The 16244-nt window shown below is 38.1% G+C and overlaps 1 protein-coding gene across 1 annotated transcript; it reads right to left on the bottom strand.

Moving 5' to 3' along the window:
* Positions 1 to 863: 863 nt before the first annotated feature.
* On the bottom strand, positions 864 to 14394 carry LOC138207456 (myosin-7-like). Its single transcript, XM_069164680.1, has 39 exons — positions 14327 to 14394; positions 14068 to 14105; positions 13405 to 13613; positions 13175 to 13318; positions 12927 to 13083; positions 12813 to 12840; positions 12619 to 12727; positions 11785 to 11877; positions 11616 to 11679; positions 10693 to 10791; positions 10499 to 10602; positions 10263 to 10401; positions 9142 to 9260; positions 8907 to 9056; positions 8637 to 8807; positions 8232 to 8541; positions 7956 to 8035; positions 7392 to 7597; positions 7187 to 7310; positions 6977 to 7113; positions 6551 to 6806; positions 6218 to 6460; positions 5953 to 6129; positions 5713 to 5858; positions 5538 to 5628; positions 5037 to 5426; positions 4823 to 4949; positions 4619 to 4737; positions 4341 to 4537; positions 4056 to 4239; positions 3805 to 3970; positions 3600 to 3724; positions 3204 to 3512; positions 2911 to 3114; positions 2531 to 2827; positions 2268 to 2368; positions 2074 to 2173; positions 1598 to 1732; positions 864 to 990 (listed from the first exon to the last, which is right to left on the bottom strand). Exons 3-39 carry the CDS (start codon positions 13603 to 13605, stop codon positions 973 to 975), a joined length of 5820 nt encoding a protein of 1939 aa, XP_069020781.1. The 5' UTR covers positions 13606 to 13613; positions 14068 to 14105; positions 14327 to 14394; the 3' UTR covers positions 864 to 972.
* Positions 14395 to 16244: the final 1850 nt, after the last annotated feature.

Below are 16244 nucleotides of genomic sequence, written 5' to 3'. Positions count from 1 at the left end.
TATAAAGTTAATTTAATGCTGGTCTTTGAAATACTGCAAAAATATGCTCATTTTCAAAATCTTTTTTGTGAATGTTGATTGAATAGTGATATGATGTTGACGTTTTTAAAATACTTGCACCACATTTTAATAGCCTAATTGTAGCATCTACTACTACCAGTAGCAGCTAATAAAAACCATACAATTTACTGGTTTTTATAAAGAGATCAAATTATTATTGAGCAGAATTGAGGTCTGCCTATTGGGCTGGCCCTCCACAACAGTCCCAGTTTCTCATGAGGGCCCTTGGGAAAATTAATTGCCCACCCCTGTTGTAGGCTGTGGCTCAGTGGGTAGAGCAGGTTGCCAGTAATAACAGGTTTGGTGGTTTGACCCCAGCTCCCCCAGTGCACATGCTGACGTCTCCTTTGGCAAGAAACTGAATCCAAAGTGGGTACCAATGGCAGGCAAGCACCTTGTGCGAAAGGGAGGCAAACTGTAGGGTGCTTAAAGACTGCTAAGATGATAAAGGGCTATATAACTGCAGACTATTTGTAAATTATTTCAACATTCAAAGATCTATTTGCATTATTGTAACGCAATTGAACACTGATAGTGTGTGTATGAAGTGACATTTTTCAATGTTATATAAATGTTATGATTGTGGCATAGGTAAATACGTCAATTAAAATTAGAAAATGCCTTTTATTTATGTAACAGTAATTAATACATGTAGATCAGCTATTATTGTCAGATAACTAAATTATTTTGTAAACCTGTTGGAAACATGTCCTAAGGCCTCACTGTAACCAGTACCCCAATATTTTGTTCAGATGTACTTATAAGGTATATGGAGAAGCTACAAAAAACATGTGGTGGTGTAGTTTGAGATGCAGATTCATTTTATTCTACTGAACAACCAACATGCATAGGGAGACACCACTGTTAAAATATCAGATGCCTCAGAAATTATAATTCAGACCATGAGCTTCACTATTCGTCGTGTCCTTTCTGAAATAAGAAACACAAACAAGAAAGAAGTTAGCAATGGAACATTTATTTTAATTTTTCTTTTTAAATTAATGCATTATAGTTTCTGAAGTAAAAAACTAATGAAATACTTCAAGTGTTGTTTATTCAGCTCTACATGTTAGTTCATAAGTTTTGCAAATACTTGTTACTATTAGACAAGTGGCATCAATATGTTGTGGTAGTGATGTACTGACTGACTCATAAACAGCACCTTTTTCTTTTCAATTTAATCCCCATGTAGGATGATAATAAAACTGTACATAATATGTAATTTCACACAACAATAACACTGTTGTCTGTGTTTCTTGGTTGTTTGTATATAATATATATAGATATATACTGTACTGTATATACTGTGCATTTTATATTTTATATTTTTTACTGCTATTTTACTGCTATTTTATTGCTTTCTATTATTATCTTATTGCTTCCTGTATGCTGCTGTAGCGAAAAAATTTCCCCTCGGGGATTAATAAAGTAACTACCTAACCTAACCTAACCTATGGAAGCGCCATTAATACTATATTTACTGTAAGCCTACAATAGAGAATTGCCTATCACAGACCAAGAAAAAAGAAAACCGTACCTTTGACCCCACATCACGGCTCTTGGCACGTAGCTTGTTGACCTGAGACTCGGCAATGTCAGCTCTCTCTTCAGCCTCATCAAGCTCATGCTGAAGTTTACGGAACTTTGTGAGATTATTGTTGGTTTGTTCCTCCTGTAGAATAGAAACACCATATCCTCATGAGTGCCTGACATGTATTTGACATTAATATTGCACCTCATGTACTGGAATGTATATTAATATTCTAACGATTTTACTGGTCTATAATGGTAATGTTTATTCATGCACTACAAATCATTGAGCTGATGAGTATAATCCTGTTGTAAAGTAATTTTATCAATGCTTGATGTAATTTTTGCCATACTGCCCACATCAACTACAAACAGTAAAAATTGTACTGAGAATTAAATGAGATGTGGTATTGACTATGCGCAAGTGCTACGGGCTTAGACAGGTATTGTGCTTTTTTTTGCTCTTAGTTTCTCTGTACTTACAGCCAATTCGGCAGTTTTCTTGTAGGCTTTGCCCTTCAGCTGCAGCTTATCGACCAGATCTTGCAGACGGGCAAGATTCTTACGATCCTCCTCAGTCTGAAAATGAAAAAGAATCAAAGCATTCTTGGGGATATTTTAAATACAAGTTATACTATGTATTCCACCATTTTGTAAAGGGAGTAAAGCTTTCCTGATAGGTCAACTCTTTGATTCGTCTTTCATATTTCCGTATTCCCTTGATAGAATCGCTGGACTTTCTTTGTTCAGCCTCCACCTCAGTTTCCAGCTCTCGGATCTGTTGAGGAAAAACATATGATGATTGAGTTTCTACATTCAATATTTGTCGAGTTTTGTTCATGAGGAATTATTGTACTTCTAAGACGTCAAGTTATCCAGGTTTGATGATTTTATGATTTCTTAGAACTCTGATTTAAAATTGAAAAATAGTGACACTCACCCTGGCCTCGAGCTTCTGCACCTGCTTCTTGCCTCCCTTCATGGCAATCTGTTCAGCTTCATCAAGACGGTGCTGCAGGTCTTTAATGGTTTGCTCCATGTTCTTCTTCATACGCTCCAGGTGAGCGCTGGTGTCCTGCTCTTTCTTCAGCTCCTCTGCCATCATGGCAGCATCAGTAATGGCCTTCTTGGCCTTTTCCTCAGCATTTCTGCACTCCTGCACTGCTTCCTCCACTTCAGTTTGAAGCTGGGATGTGTCACCTTCCAGTTTCTTCTTTTGATTTAGTAGACTGGTGTTCTAGTCGCAAACCAAATTTGATTCAAGAATTTTCACAATAAATGAACAATCATACAAAAGAACTGCTGCAGAGTGCATCTCACCTGTGAGTGCAGTAGCTGCACCCTCTCACTAACATCCAGAAGCTCTTGCTCGGCAAGTTTGCGACCTCTCTCAGTTTGCTCCAGGGCAGCCCTCAGTTCCTCCACTTCAGCTTGCAGCAGGTTGTTACGTCTCTCAACAATGGCAATGTTCTCCCTCATATCGTCATTGGCTCGCTGAGAGTCATCAAGCTGGAGCTGAGCATCCTGAAATAGTGACATTCATCACTAAGCAAGTTAAATCAAATGATCACGCGATTTAACCAAAATGTTTTGCAATAAAAAAAAATGCACACCTTTAGATGTGCATGAACAGCCTTAAGTTGTTTCTGGGCCTCAGCTGCCTGCCTGTTGGCCTGGCTCAGCTGGATCTCCATCTCATTGAGGTCTCCCTCCATCTTCTTTTTCAAACGGAGGGCCTCATTCCTGCTCCGAGTCTCAGCCTCAAGAGAGCTCTGAAGAGTATCCACAATCCGCTGTTGGTTCCTCTTCATTTGCTCCATCTCTTCATCTTTCTCGGCTAGCTTGCGCTCAATGTCAGCCTTCGTCTGGTTGAACTCAAGCTGGGCTCTGAGAATCTTCCCTTCCTCATGCTCCAGTGAGGCCTGTCATGTATTAAAAAGTATACAACTCGTTATTACCAATTACTTAGAAAAAAAATTAAAATTCAAAAGGTCCACGAAGCAGCTTACCTCTGCTTCCTCTAGAGCTGTCTGTATCTCAGACTTCTCTTGTTCCAACAGCTTTCGAATCTTCTCAAGCTCATGAATACTCTTTCCACCCTCACCAATTTGTTCAGTGAGGTCAGATATTTCCTCTGAGAAACCAAAGTGATGTGATGTAATCGCAAGATACATATTGCAAAATTCTAAAGGTGTAAACTGATGTTAGCCTTACCCTGCAGATTCTTATTCTCCCTCTTCAGGGTCTCCAGATGTTCAAGAGATTCTTCATAAGAATTCTTCAGTTTGAAGAGCTCAGTGCTCAGAGACCTGGCCTCCTTCTGAGAGCTCTCTAGCTCTGTTTGAGATTCCTCATACTTCTGTTTCCACTCAGCCAGGATCTGGAATATGTATTATTAAAAGTCATTGTAATAACAAGTACTGTTCTTTATCTGATTGAGCAAACGTCTATATTTTTAATTCTACCTTATCAAAGTTTCTTTGCTTCTTGTCCAGAGCAGCAGCAGCAGCATTTGACCTTTCTACATCCACCATGAGATCTTCAATCTCATTCTGCAGTCTGTGTTTGGTCTTTTCCAGTGATGAACATTTAGCATTTACTGCTTCAACAGCCTCCTCGGCTTCCTGCAGACGCTGAGCCAACTTCTTTCTAGATCATCAAATAGTTACGGTTTATGTATTATTTTATTTAAATTTTGCTACTGCATGTGTTTTAGTTCCATTAAATGGCAGTTTAAACTCTTTCCTTACTTTGCCTCTTCCAGTTCCTCAGTCTTCTGGATGGCATCAGTTTCATACTTGGTTCTCCACTGAGCCACCTCAGAGTTGGCCTTTGACATACTGCGCTGCAGTTCAGCCTTGGCCTCCTGCTCCTCCTCATACTGCTCTCTGAGCAGGTCACAGTCGTGGCGAGAAGACTGCACTGCATGAGCTAATGCATTCTTGGCCTGAAATGAAAGTATATCTATGATGCCTGTACCTACATGTAACCTGTACTTGATGAGGGATATCTGCAATTTGTTTGCTACCTTGACTTCCTCCTCCAGTTGTCTTTTAAGGTCTTCAATTTGTTGAGTGTAGGACTGCTTTCCTCTGGTGAGCTGAGACACCAGGGAATCCTTTTCCTCAAGCTGCCTCGCAAGTTCACCTGATTTAAACAGAATATTATAATTAATACTTCATAATGCTTAAGTATGCTTAAATTAATAATGCTGTTCAAATGAAATGTTTACCATTCTCAGTTTGAAGCTTTGCTTTCTGCATGGTGAAGTCATTGATAGTACGCTGTCCCTCGTCTGACTTGGTTTTATATTCATTCATTTGGTCTTCTAGAGACCTGCATATTTTCTCTAAATTGCTCTGAAAAAAGCAATGGAACATGATACTACAACAAAAAATATTATTCAGCCAGTGAAATGAAAAACTTGCTACGGAAAAGTAATTTACCTTTGCCTTGACAGTCTGCTCCATATTGGAGACCACATCGTCCAGTTCCAGTCTGAGCTCACTCTTCTCCTTTTCCAGTTTCTGCTTGACTCTCTGCAGGTTGTCAATCTGCTCTCCCAGGTCAGCGACACTGTCAGCTTGTTTCTTCCTGAGTGTTGCAGCGGTGGATTCATGCTGCAGAGTGGCCTCTTCAAGGTCTCTGCGGAGTTTCTGGAGCTCGGCCTCCCTCTTCTTGTTCATCTCGATCTGGGCAGTTGTTGCTCCTCCAGCCTCCTCCAGCCTCTCACTGATCTCCTCCAGCTCTCTGGCCAAGTCGGCTCTCTGCTTTTCCACCTTTGCTCGAGCAGCTCGCTCTGCTTCAAGCTCTTCCTCCAGCTCCTCAATGCGGGCCTAGACCAAAACCATGGCAAAATCTTCCAAGATTTCTTATTGATTCAAATTGTGGTTTTAATATGTGATTTACACTTGCTCATTCAGACTTTGTCCTGTTTTGATTATTACCTGCAACTCCTTCAGTTTTTTCTGGAGCTGGGCACTCATTGCCTGTTCATCCTCTACTTTTCCATTGAGTTGACTGATTTCAAAATCTTTCCTGTGGATAAAAAAAAAGTCAAATGTACCAGCTTTTATATTTTAGAATATATTTATATTTTTACGAGTTCAATTGTCATATTACTTTTTCAGCCTCTCTTCGAGTTGCTGTTTGTCATTTTCGAGGTCCATGACACTCTCATGAGCTAACTTCAGGTCTCCTTCAAGCTTCCGCTTAGCTCTCTCAAGATCCATACGTACTTTCTTCTCTTGCTCTAAAGACCCTTCAAGCTGTGGTGGGTGGTTATTACAGCCTTTCAATTATTTGTATCAATGTTTTTTTATTACTTTTATGACATGGCAACCATATTGATGGTATTCTTACATCATCCACTTGCTGCTCCAGCTTAGCCTTGGCCTTGGTCAGAGTGTTGACTTTATCTTCTTCACTCTGCAGGTCATCCAGTGTTTGCTGATGAGCTTCCTGTAAGGCTTTCTTTTCCTTGGTCAGCTTAGCAATGATTTCATCCAGAGCAGCCATCTCCTCAGTCAGGTTCTTTACCTGTGGCAAGAAAAATTATAGAACCCTGACAGCCATCAGAGCAGCCTTACAGCTATTATCTGTGAAGAAATCTTATGCTTTGTAGTACCTTGTTCTCGGTGGCATGCTTCTCTTTCTCCACTTTTGCTAGAGTTAACTCTAAATCATCAATATCTTTCTTCAGCTCAGAGCACTCATCCTCCAACTTCCTTTTCTTAGCAGTCAGTTCAGCATTCATCTCCTCTTCATCCTCCAGTCTTTCTGTCAGTTCTTTGATTTTGGCTTCCAGCTGAATCTTGCTCTTGATCAACCCTTCACATCTTTCTTCAGCATCACCCAGATTATCTTGCTCCTACATTAATTGGAGAGGCACCGCATTGCACATTTACAGACTTGGTTTGATTTTAATGTTTTTTATCATTTTGATCGATTTTAAACTTACAGCCTGAACTTGGAGCTGAAGGTCGTTCTTCTCTTGGAGAAGAGTGACCATTTTTTCCTCCAGTTCCTTTCTGCGAGCTTCAGATTTTGCAAAAGCCTCTTTCAGCTTCAGGAATTCATCCTTCATGTTGGCCATTTCTTTCTCAGTCTCTGCCGACTTCAGCAGAGGTTTGATCTTAAAGTACATCTTCATCCAGGGCCAATTCTTGACCCCCATGAAGGCACGGATGTTCCATTGGATCACAATAAGTGCATCCCTATAGACAACAGTATATAATTGTCTTTAAAACCTGCTCCAGCAGAGAATACCTAGTTTGAATTGATTGCACTTCTCCCATGCTCTTCTACCATAGTGTACTCATGGAAGTATGTGAATTGAGACAAAACCTCAGACACAGTTGGGCTGTGCTTTGATCAGTTGCTTTACCTTCGTTCAACAATCTTCTGGAACTCTACTCTTGCCAGAAGGCCTCGTGACCGGGCTTGGATACCAGTGATGATTAGTGCTAATCGGTCATCTCGCATCTCCTCTAGCAGACCCAGCAGTCCAGCTTTGAAGAACACCTTTACATTGGGACAAGTTGGACGGTCAATAATACCGTATTCGTTGTGCAAAATGTATAATGACAATACTGACCTTGGTGTGCCCCAGTTTGTACTGGTTGTGGTCTATATCCAAAGAACCCAACAGTTTCTCAGCAGCCTTTTTGTTGTCAATGAACTGTCCCTCAGGAATGGCATTAGGGTTCAAAATACGATATCTTTGAAAGAAATCCAAAGATAAGACAATCATTTCTTTGTATTTGCATTTTTAAAAATGGATTTGTTCTTTAAATACAAACCTCTGCTTGAAATCTCCATAGAGGATCCTGTTGGGGAAGCCCTTTCTGCAGATCCTGATGCCTTCCAGCACACCATTACAGCGCAGCTGGTGCATCACCAGAGGGTTCTCCATGGCTCCAGGAGTCTTGGACTCATTGGGGATGATGCAGCGTACAAAGTGAGGGTGAGTGCACCTCAAGTTGGTCATCAGCTTGTTCAGGTTTTCCTGCAATTTTTTTACATTAAACTTGCATAAATTGCTATAATTGTGTCTGACAATTACTAAAATGATTGTGTAATAAATTTAAGTTGATGCCCACATTATTACTTTTTTAGTATTATCAATATTTTTTATCTATTTATTATCAGAACTCAGTATTTGTGTCATATTCTTGAGAAAGTATGTGGTACCCAGTTAATTATTAGCCTGAAGAACATTTTTGTTATTGTTAACAAAGACCTTATTTTTAGCAGTACTGTTTTCCAGTAGCCTTGTTCCCACATTGAATGTGCATAACAACACTGCTTCTGGCTGAAACCCTAAACTATTATTAGAAAATATAATCAAAGAGTAATTATCTTACCCTGTGCAATGCTGATACAGTTTGGAAGGATGAACCTTTCTTCTTAGAACCACCTTTGCCCTTCCCACCAGATTCCTGAGCTAAATACAAATGATTTTATCAAATCATTGGAACACTTAAAGAAATTGAGACTCTGGAGTAACCAAGATCTTTGATGAGGACAACAGATTTCAGGACCACTGAATCTATATCAAAATGATAATCATGATATTGTTGCTGCATTATTGCAAATTGTCATTGATTTACATTCATTTTTGCTAGAAAATGTCAACATACCGGAATCAGCGCCTGCATACCCAGCAAAAAGAAAGCCTAGAAGTTTAAGTGTAGACTTCTGGAAAAGACCAACGACAGTCTCATTCAGAGGATCTTTGTTCTTCACCAGCCAATTCATTATGTTATAATCAACAGTTCCGGCGTAGTGAACCAGGGAGAAATGGGCCTCTGGTTTTCCTTTGACCACCCTTGGCTTCTGAAAGTTGTTGGATTTCCCAAGGTGGTTATCATAGAGCTTAGCTTTAAAGGTGGCATCAGATGCTTTGGGGAACATGCACTCCTCTTCAAGGATGGACATGATACCCATGGGCTAAGAAGAATTATAGTAAAGAAATTAAAGATTTTAGCAAGTCAAGCAAAATAAATGGATTTTGGGTTCCAAGAAAAATAAACACAAAAACTCACCTTTTCAATAAGGTCAATACAGGCCTGCAGATCCATACCAAAGTCAATGAAAGTCCATTCAATGCCCTCTTTCTTGTACTCTTCCTGCTCCAGCACGAACATGTGGTGGTTGAAGAACTGCTGCAGTTTTTCGTTGGTGAAATTGATGCACATCTGCTCAAAGGTGTTGAACTGTGAGAACATTGATAGTTAGCAAAAATGAATTCAGTCATAAAAATGTTGAGCGTAAAATGTTTCTAATGTTTGTGAACTTTGGCATTCCAAACTCACATCAAAAATCTCAAACCCAGCAATGTCCAGCACACCAATAAAGTACTGGCGGGGCTGCTTGGTATCCAAGGAATGATTAATTCTCACCACCATCCACAGAAACATCTTCTCATACACGGACTTCGATAGTGCGCCAATAGCATAATACACCTTGTAAAGACAATAACCAGTATTATCTTTAAAATTGAACTTTAGATTTGTGTTACATCCAACTACCTTCCTTTGAAGCCTTTACCTGGGCGACATTTTGTCCCTTGGTTACCCACTCATTTCCTACTTTAACTCTTGGGTGACAGAGACCTTTGATGAGGTCAGCAGAGTTCAGACCCATCAAATATGCAACTTTGTCAGCATCTGAGACAGTGAAGATAATACAAGTCACAAAATAGATATAAGACACTATGTGTGTTTCTGCCTCTTCAACATGACATTTGGCATACTCACTAAATTTTTCTATTTCTCTCTTTGGGGATCTTTCCAACCTTATTCAATGGGATACTTAAACACGGATATGTAGATGCAACTTTTCAAAAAAAGAACCTTACCAGATATACAGTCTGCATTAAATGTCAATAAGATAAATGGCATTTCTTTGACCTGAATTGTTTCTTCTTTTAAGAAGTGGACATTATCCAAAACGTAATATTTTATGCACGTATTATAATATTATCTTGTATCCCCTTAAAAACCATTTGGGACTAGGCCTGTAAATAATGTGGCAATTGATTAATGCTCATAAGTGATTTATTTAATACAGCCAACATTTATGACATACAGTGGCTCCAAGGGATTTAAAAAAAAAAAAAAAAAAAAAAAAAAATATATATATATATATATATATATATATACTGTACATTATTAGTCTGTTTTATGCAGCTTTTAAAAGAACTTCAAAATCAGTTGGTATAGGCTCAGTTGTACTTTTTTAAGCAGAAGGAGTTCGGATGGCATAACTGCCCACAGAATATTACTTGACTCATTTGCATGTGCTTACATTTTTAGACTCTTCAACAAATGCTAAATGTCAAATAAAACACCTGATAAGCTGTAAAAAGGCTTGCTTTCCACATAGTATAGTGGTCAGTGAAACAGAACGTTTATTTCATGGCATTATTATTGTTCTACGAAGCTGGACCACCAGGTTTCTTACATCATCAATTGCCATGCTTAAAATGATAGGTGAGTGATGTGTCATTCTAAAATACAAAGCAGTATATGCTAATGCAAATTTAAATGCTAAAACTGACATTTCTTTCTATCAAATGCCACGCTTGCTACTGATAATAATGCTTGACACTATTACAACTAATAAAATCAACAAAAAACAACACATACGTGTGTAACAGCCTCTCTTACCTTCAGTGCCATCAGCCTCTGCCTGTTCTTCGCGTTGCTTCTGCTTGAACCTCATGTTACCATAGTGCATGATGGCACCTATCATCTTGTAAATACTGTTCTTTTCTTCTTGAGTAAAGCCCAGCACATCAAAGGCATCCTAAGTGAAATTAAAAAAAATATATATATTCTGGTATTTACTTATTTTGGTATCAAATAAAAGCTGTTTGCTGTTGTGAATCAAAGAATCATCTCACATCAGTGGCCATCAGCTCTTCAGAGTCATTAATAGAAGCCACAGTTGTCTCTCCTTGGGAGATGAAGGCGTAGTCATACGGGTTGTTGGTGATTAGCAACATTTCTAAAATTAAACAGAAAATAGTCATTTTATTATACAATACATAATTCGGTGCAGTGAAGGCAATATATCAGGTGTATGTTTTACACTCACCCAAGAGTTCAGGTTTTATCTGTGACAAGATCTGGTAGAAAATGTGATAGTCCCTCTCAGCTTTGAGCTGGAAGGTCACACGGGACTTTTCTAGAAGGTCTGTTTGAGGTATAATATATGTTATCATTTGTGTGGTGTATAAAACAGTCACTCTTTTTTGCAATCAAAACTGCTTGATTTTGCTTTACTCAAAAATTGCAATGAAATTTGTGGAATGTAGCTGTATGTCATTATTTGTTTTGCAATGTTTCAGTCAACCGGCATGTGGTTTGTTTTGATGATGACGAGGGGTGGAAGAGGCTTGCTGACAATAAATAAGGTGTTTTTGCTGTTACTTTGCTGATTGTTTTGTTTGGAAGGGCTTGATTTGTGCAATAGTGTCTTCAGCAGAGCTTTTACTGAGAACTTTTAATGTGGAAGTTTTCAAAATTGCAGGCGCATGAAAATATTATGGGGATTAGATTAATTTGAATGAATTATTGCAATTGCAAGACTGTGATTTTCCAGAAGGGGCTAATAAAACAATCTGCTAACGGTGTGTGTTTAGCTATTCACACACTACTGTTTATTGTGTATAACTATTGTCACTTGATGTAACAACACAAATTTATTCAGATTTATCCACAAATAGCACATTTTTTTAAAGAAAATGGTCAGAACTGACACAATCCTATGAAATATCAAATGTTTAATACATTTTGAAATCATCACTCAATTTTACCTGGACCACACATTGGATTAGTCTTTACAGCACTCTTGGTCTTTGTGTACCTGCGTGGCTCTCTTGGGTCTTACTGATTTCCTACTGCAATGTAAAGACACCTGTTTGGTGGTGCAAACCCTGCCTATCCCATGCTAGTATCAGCTCCAGCACCATGCTACAAAATACATGTGGCTCAGAAGATTAATTGAGTTTTACTTACAAGTTTCAATGTCAGCTGACGCTAGCTTTCCTCGGTTGTCAAAATGAATTCTAATAAATTTGCCCTGAGAAGAAAAGTAGTGTTTATTGATGTTTCTTATCCAAAAAAAATAACCCCTTGTTGATTAATGTAAATTGAGTAGCTCCACTGCAGTTCCGCAGACACTCACAAATCTGGAGGAGTTGTCATTCCTGATGGTCTTGGCGTTACCAAAAGCCTCCAGAGCAGGGTTAGCCTGGATGATTTGATCCTCCAGGGTTCCCTGATTTCGTTAAATACAAAGATAAAAACTTTCAGTTTTAGAGAAGCTTGAATAAAAACACTTATAAGCAATATTTTGATTGTTCATTATTTTAACATTATGAGTGGGCTGTTTAAACGCATGGCGCTTGTGCCTTTAGGGCATGTTCAATTTAATCCAGTTTATTGCCAGATAATCTGTTTGCAAAATTAGGTGCGTGGTTCAAAAGGTTTGTCAAAGAACTTTTGCAACTTTGCAGATTGCTATTATAGTGGTGGAATTGCCATGCAAAATGAGAGAACAACGAATCTGCTCATACACAGACTGAGCAGAGTGACGTAAAAAAATATAATCTGTCACATTTTAATCTTTTTGTTTTGGATTTTTTTTTGCATGATTTTGTGCTGCTGCATATCCTTGTGTGTGTAACAAGCAGAGTTTAAGCGCATTGTGCAACTAGATACGAAGGTATATATTACTACATACCACAGTATTAATAACTTTATAAAAAAAATATTGTCAGTCAACATCGCAATCAAGACAGCAATGTGTCAACAATGCACCTTACCACACCTCATTTTAAGACAAGCATGACCATGGCTGTTCAGATAGGTGCAAGTACATTTGTTAATCGAACAACACGCTGGACAAGAAATGACAACTGCGTCAGTCTGAAACTATCAACTACATTTGTGCTGCACTTAACAGTGATTTGCGCTGGGTGTAAGATAGATCCCTAGGAAATACATATGTAATGCAAACCTTCTTTTCAGCAGCAATGTCTTTCTTCCCACTTGGGACAGCAGCGATGCTGGCAAAGTACTGAATGACACGCTTGGTGTTGACAGTCTTTCCAGCTCCGGATTCTCCGCTAAGTAGAGGAGAAAAATACAATTTTATGTCAAGACCTGTAGTTCCTAAATGCTTTAAATATTTTAATTGGTGGAGTGACTTACGTGATAAGGATTGACTGGTTTTCTCTGTCTGTCAGGAGATTATCACAAAATCAATGAAAAATGTAATTAAAAAGAATTTTTAAACAAGAAGAAGGGTAAAGGTGATTAATGTACCTGCCAGCATGTACTGGTAGGCATTGTCAGAGATGGAGAAGATATGAGGAGGAGCTTCAGTCCTCTTCTTTCCTCTATAGGCAACAACCACCTCTTTGTTGTAGACTGGCAGCCACTTGTAGGGGTTGATAGTCACACAGAACAGCCCAGAGTAGGTCTGCCATGTCAAGAGAAAGATAGCAAATCATGTTTCAGATACTGAGATATATCAATGTAGAAAAAAATGACAAGTTAATCAACTAACTTACATAAATCATCCATGCTGCGTAACGCTCTTTGAGGTTAAACAGCACTGCTGGCTCATGAAGGAAAGTGAACATGGCCATGTCTTCAATCTTATCAAACTTTGGTGGGTTCTGAGGATGGACATCAATCTCCTTCACTGTGACCGACTGCAGAAAGAAGTAAAATATCTTATTAAGAGGACAAAACTTGTATTAGCATACATTTGAAATTAACCAATATAATGCACACATACCTTTCCAAACTCAGTATTGGCAGTGACTTTGTCACCGTCACGGCTAGTGATGGTGGCTTTGACGTACTCAACCTCCGGGTCCGGAACGAAGCATTCTTTCTTCATGTCAAATGGACGAGTCTGGGCTTCTAGACGCTCCTTATCTGACTTCCTTAAATAAGAAGCTGCGAGTCCAAACTCTGCCATGGCAACATCCCCCATTTTTCAACCTTTAAAAAAACAGTGTTAATTGGTTGTGATTTTCTTTGTACACTTTAATACGACCCGTTGATCATTCACATAAAACCCAGTGAAAACATACACAAGACATGTTCAGTAAAAACATACATTAAAAGAATTCACCCCACTATGAACCTGGGATAAACATAAGTTTTAATATTTTAATAGAACAAACGATATTTACAGTAATTGTTTTTATTTGAAACCTTTTCTCTTTTCTCTTTTAATGCAAATGCAAAATTATTATTTGCCTTGAAACATTAGCGGTATAGAGACATACAAAGGTCCTTCACATGAGAGTTTTGTTGTGAGGCCAAATTTGCAGAATCAGAAAAGATGTGGATATGTTGCAGGCATACGCACATATCAGAGAAATATATACTGTCAGTTGTTGTTGTACTCTGTATTATAAGTCATCCACATAAATGTAGCTGTGATTTTTACCTGGGGTGTTTTCACTGCACAGGAAATTGGAATCTGTGCTATTTTTATAAAATACACAGAAGAGAACCAAGTGTCACATTACACCATTATTTAATCAAGATAAATTAAGTCGAGAAGTAAACAGAAATAACTTTCTCTCCAAAATGAATCCGTTAGTGACAGAAACTATTTCTATATAGCTGACAGTAATGTTAACCTCTTTAACACTCTGCATCGTCAGTCACATAGGACATCTCACTTGAGAGGGTGTTTTTCTTACCTTGACCGTCAACCTTGTCAAGTGAAATGATGTACAAGTTCCAGTGGCTGACACCAGGCTGCCCCTCCATTAATAAAGGTTGCAAGTCAACCAAATATGGGGATGAATATCAAAGAAATGGCATCCAGGTTGCCTATCACAAAAAGCATTCTCCAAATTTGGTAGAGACTAGTGTTGCTATTTGTTGCTCTCACCTTGTGAACAATAGACGATACCCCAGAGAGGACATGACAAAGAAAGGGGAAGGCGGGAGGTGGGGAAGCAGGGACATGGCTACAGTCTATCAAGTAATTGTCATCTGTTCCACTAAGTTATATAAAGTAGTTTTGCAATGACAATTAAATGTTAGAGTGCTTTACAAAGTTAAGGTAAATTCATATTTCAATTTAATTACACAATCATCTGTTCATCTGTTCCACTAAGTTATATAAAGTAGTTTTGCAATGACAATTAAATGTTAGAGTGCTTTACAAAGTTAAGGTAAATTCATATTTCAATTTAATTACACAAAGTTTATATGTTTGGTGATTGTATGCATAAATATATTTTTGACAAAACTTTTAAAGGCATGATTATAGTAACTACAACGACAAAACATGGGGATCATGTTAAATCAGTTGACACACAATAGCACTTGCTGTACTGTATGCTTCAAAACCTCAATATTTAGACAGCTTCCTTTTCTTGGCATGGAACATCAAACACAGCTATCACATTACTTGTGTTGATGGCCACGTGTTAGTTAGAAGACAGAGAAACTGTGTCATCTGTACTCTAAATAAAATGGGCTAGCAGGCAAGCAGAATTTGAGGGACTTCAAACATCTCGAGAGCCAAAGTTTAACAATAGTCTGTCAAGTGATGGTGTGTAAAATACATTTCAAGAGGGACAATAAAAAGCTGCAGCTGTTGTCTGCAGACTGGCAAGACAAGGCCAAGGTCACAGCTGTGAGGTCCCTTTATTATCACTCACTGCTGTTCACAGTTAGCTCTACACCTTTGGTTTAACCCAGGTCACTCAGCATCAGCAGCTTCCTGTTCTTCACCAACAACAGACAAGTGCTGATGCTATGCAATCCAACCAAATTTCATATTACACAAACAAAAATGTACTTGACATGAAGTGCTAAACACTTTTTATAAATCCTGGAACTGGACTAATGCTTTCTCTACCTGAGATACTCAGCAAATATTGACAGTGAGAGTGTATCATTGCTGTTTCTTATCAGTCTTTTGTAAGAAATTTCTCATGAAAAGAATAGCTGGGGTAACAATAACCTTATACCCTGTGCAGTGAAGAAAGGTGGATACTAAAGGTTAAACGGAGTCATTCATTTCAGCTAGTGTTTTGCATTTCAATACGTTTTTAGCATTGATGGCTTCACTTGTTATAACTGTACAGGCGCTGTAGTATGACTCTATATATCTGTTGATTTTATACCATGCATTTTAACCAAATAATTTTTTAATTTTGGTTTTGAGGAGCAAATTAGTTCAAGATTAGAAAAAAAACAAAAAACGTTTTGTGTTTAAATGTCAAAAGTTACTGTGTTTAGATAAAGATTCTTCAAGATATGAAGACAAATGACCTGCTGACTATATACATAATTATAAGTAATTAAATAAATAAAAGGTTCAACTAAAGCATTTGCACTAGAAATTATTGTATTGTAGTTACAGATTTGAGTTTTTATTCATTTTCTCACCAGATTGATGCTACTCTTTGAGTATTAACAATTCAAATACATTTTTATAATAGACTTTTAGAAAAATCTAATTCTGCCGTCACAACATGTTTATGCACTGAAACAAAATCATATTGTTGTGACCTACACTCCAGGCTTCTTTCCAAAAGTTACATGCTGCTAGTGCCCTTGGCTTGCTCCTGTTGACATGGTATTGTTTTCTTCTTTTTATCC

The sequence above is a fragment of the Embiotoca jacksoni genome, unplaced genomic scaffold (genome assembly GCF_022577435.1).
Source record: "Embiotoca jacksoni isolate LCO1_2020_lvr unplaced genomic scaffold, fEmbJac1.0.p SCAF_31, whole genome shotgun sequence".
Taxonomy (NCBI): domain Eukaryota; kingdom Metazoa; phylum Chordata; class Actinopteri; family Embiotocidae; genus Embiotoca; species Embiotoca jacksoni.
This window is presented reverse-complemented; position numbering and strand designations above follow the sequence as displayed.

Excerpts from the sequence above, each read along its gene's own strand:
- LOC138207456 (XM_069164680.1), bottom strand. The coding sequence starts at position 13,605 with ATGGGGGATGTTGCCATGGCAGAGTTTGGACTCGCAGCTTCTTATTTA. Across the intron at positions 4,738-4,822 it reads AAAGCTTCAAACTGAGAATG|GTGAACTTGCGAGGCAGCTT; the intron begins GTAAACATTTCA and ends TGTTTAAATCAG. Across the intron at positions 3,115-3,203 it reads CTGTTCATGCACATCTAAAG|GATGCTCAGCTCCAGCTTGA; the intron begins GTGTGCATTTTT and ends TCACTATTTCAG.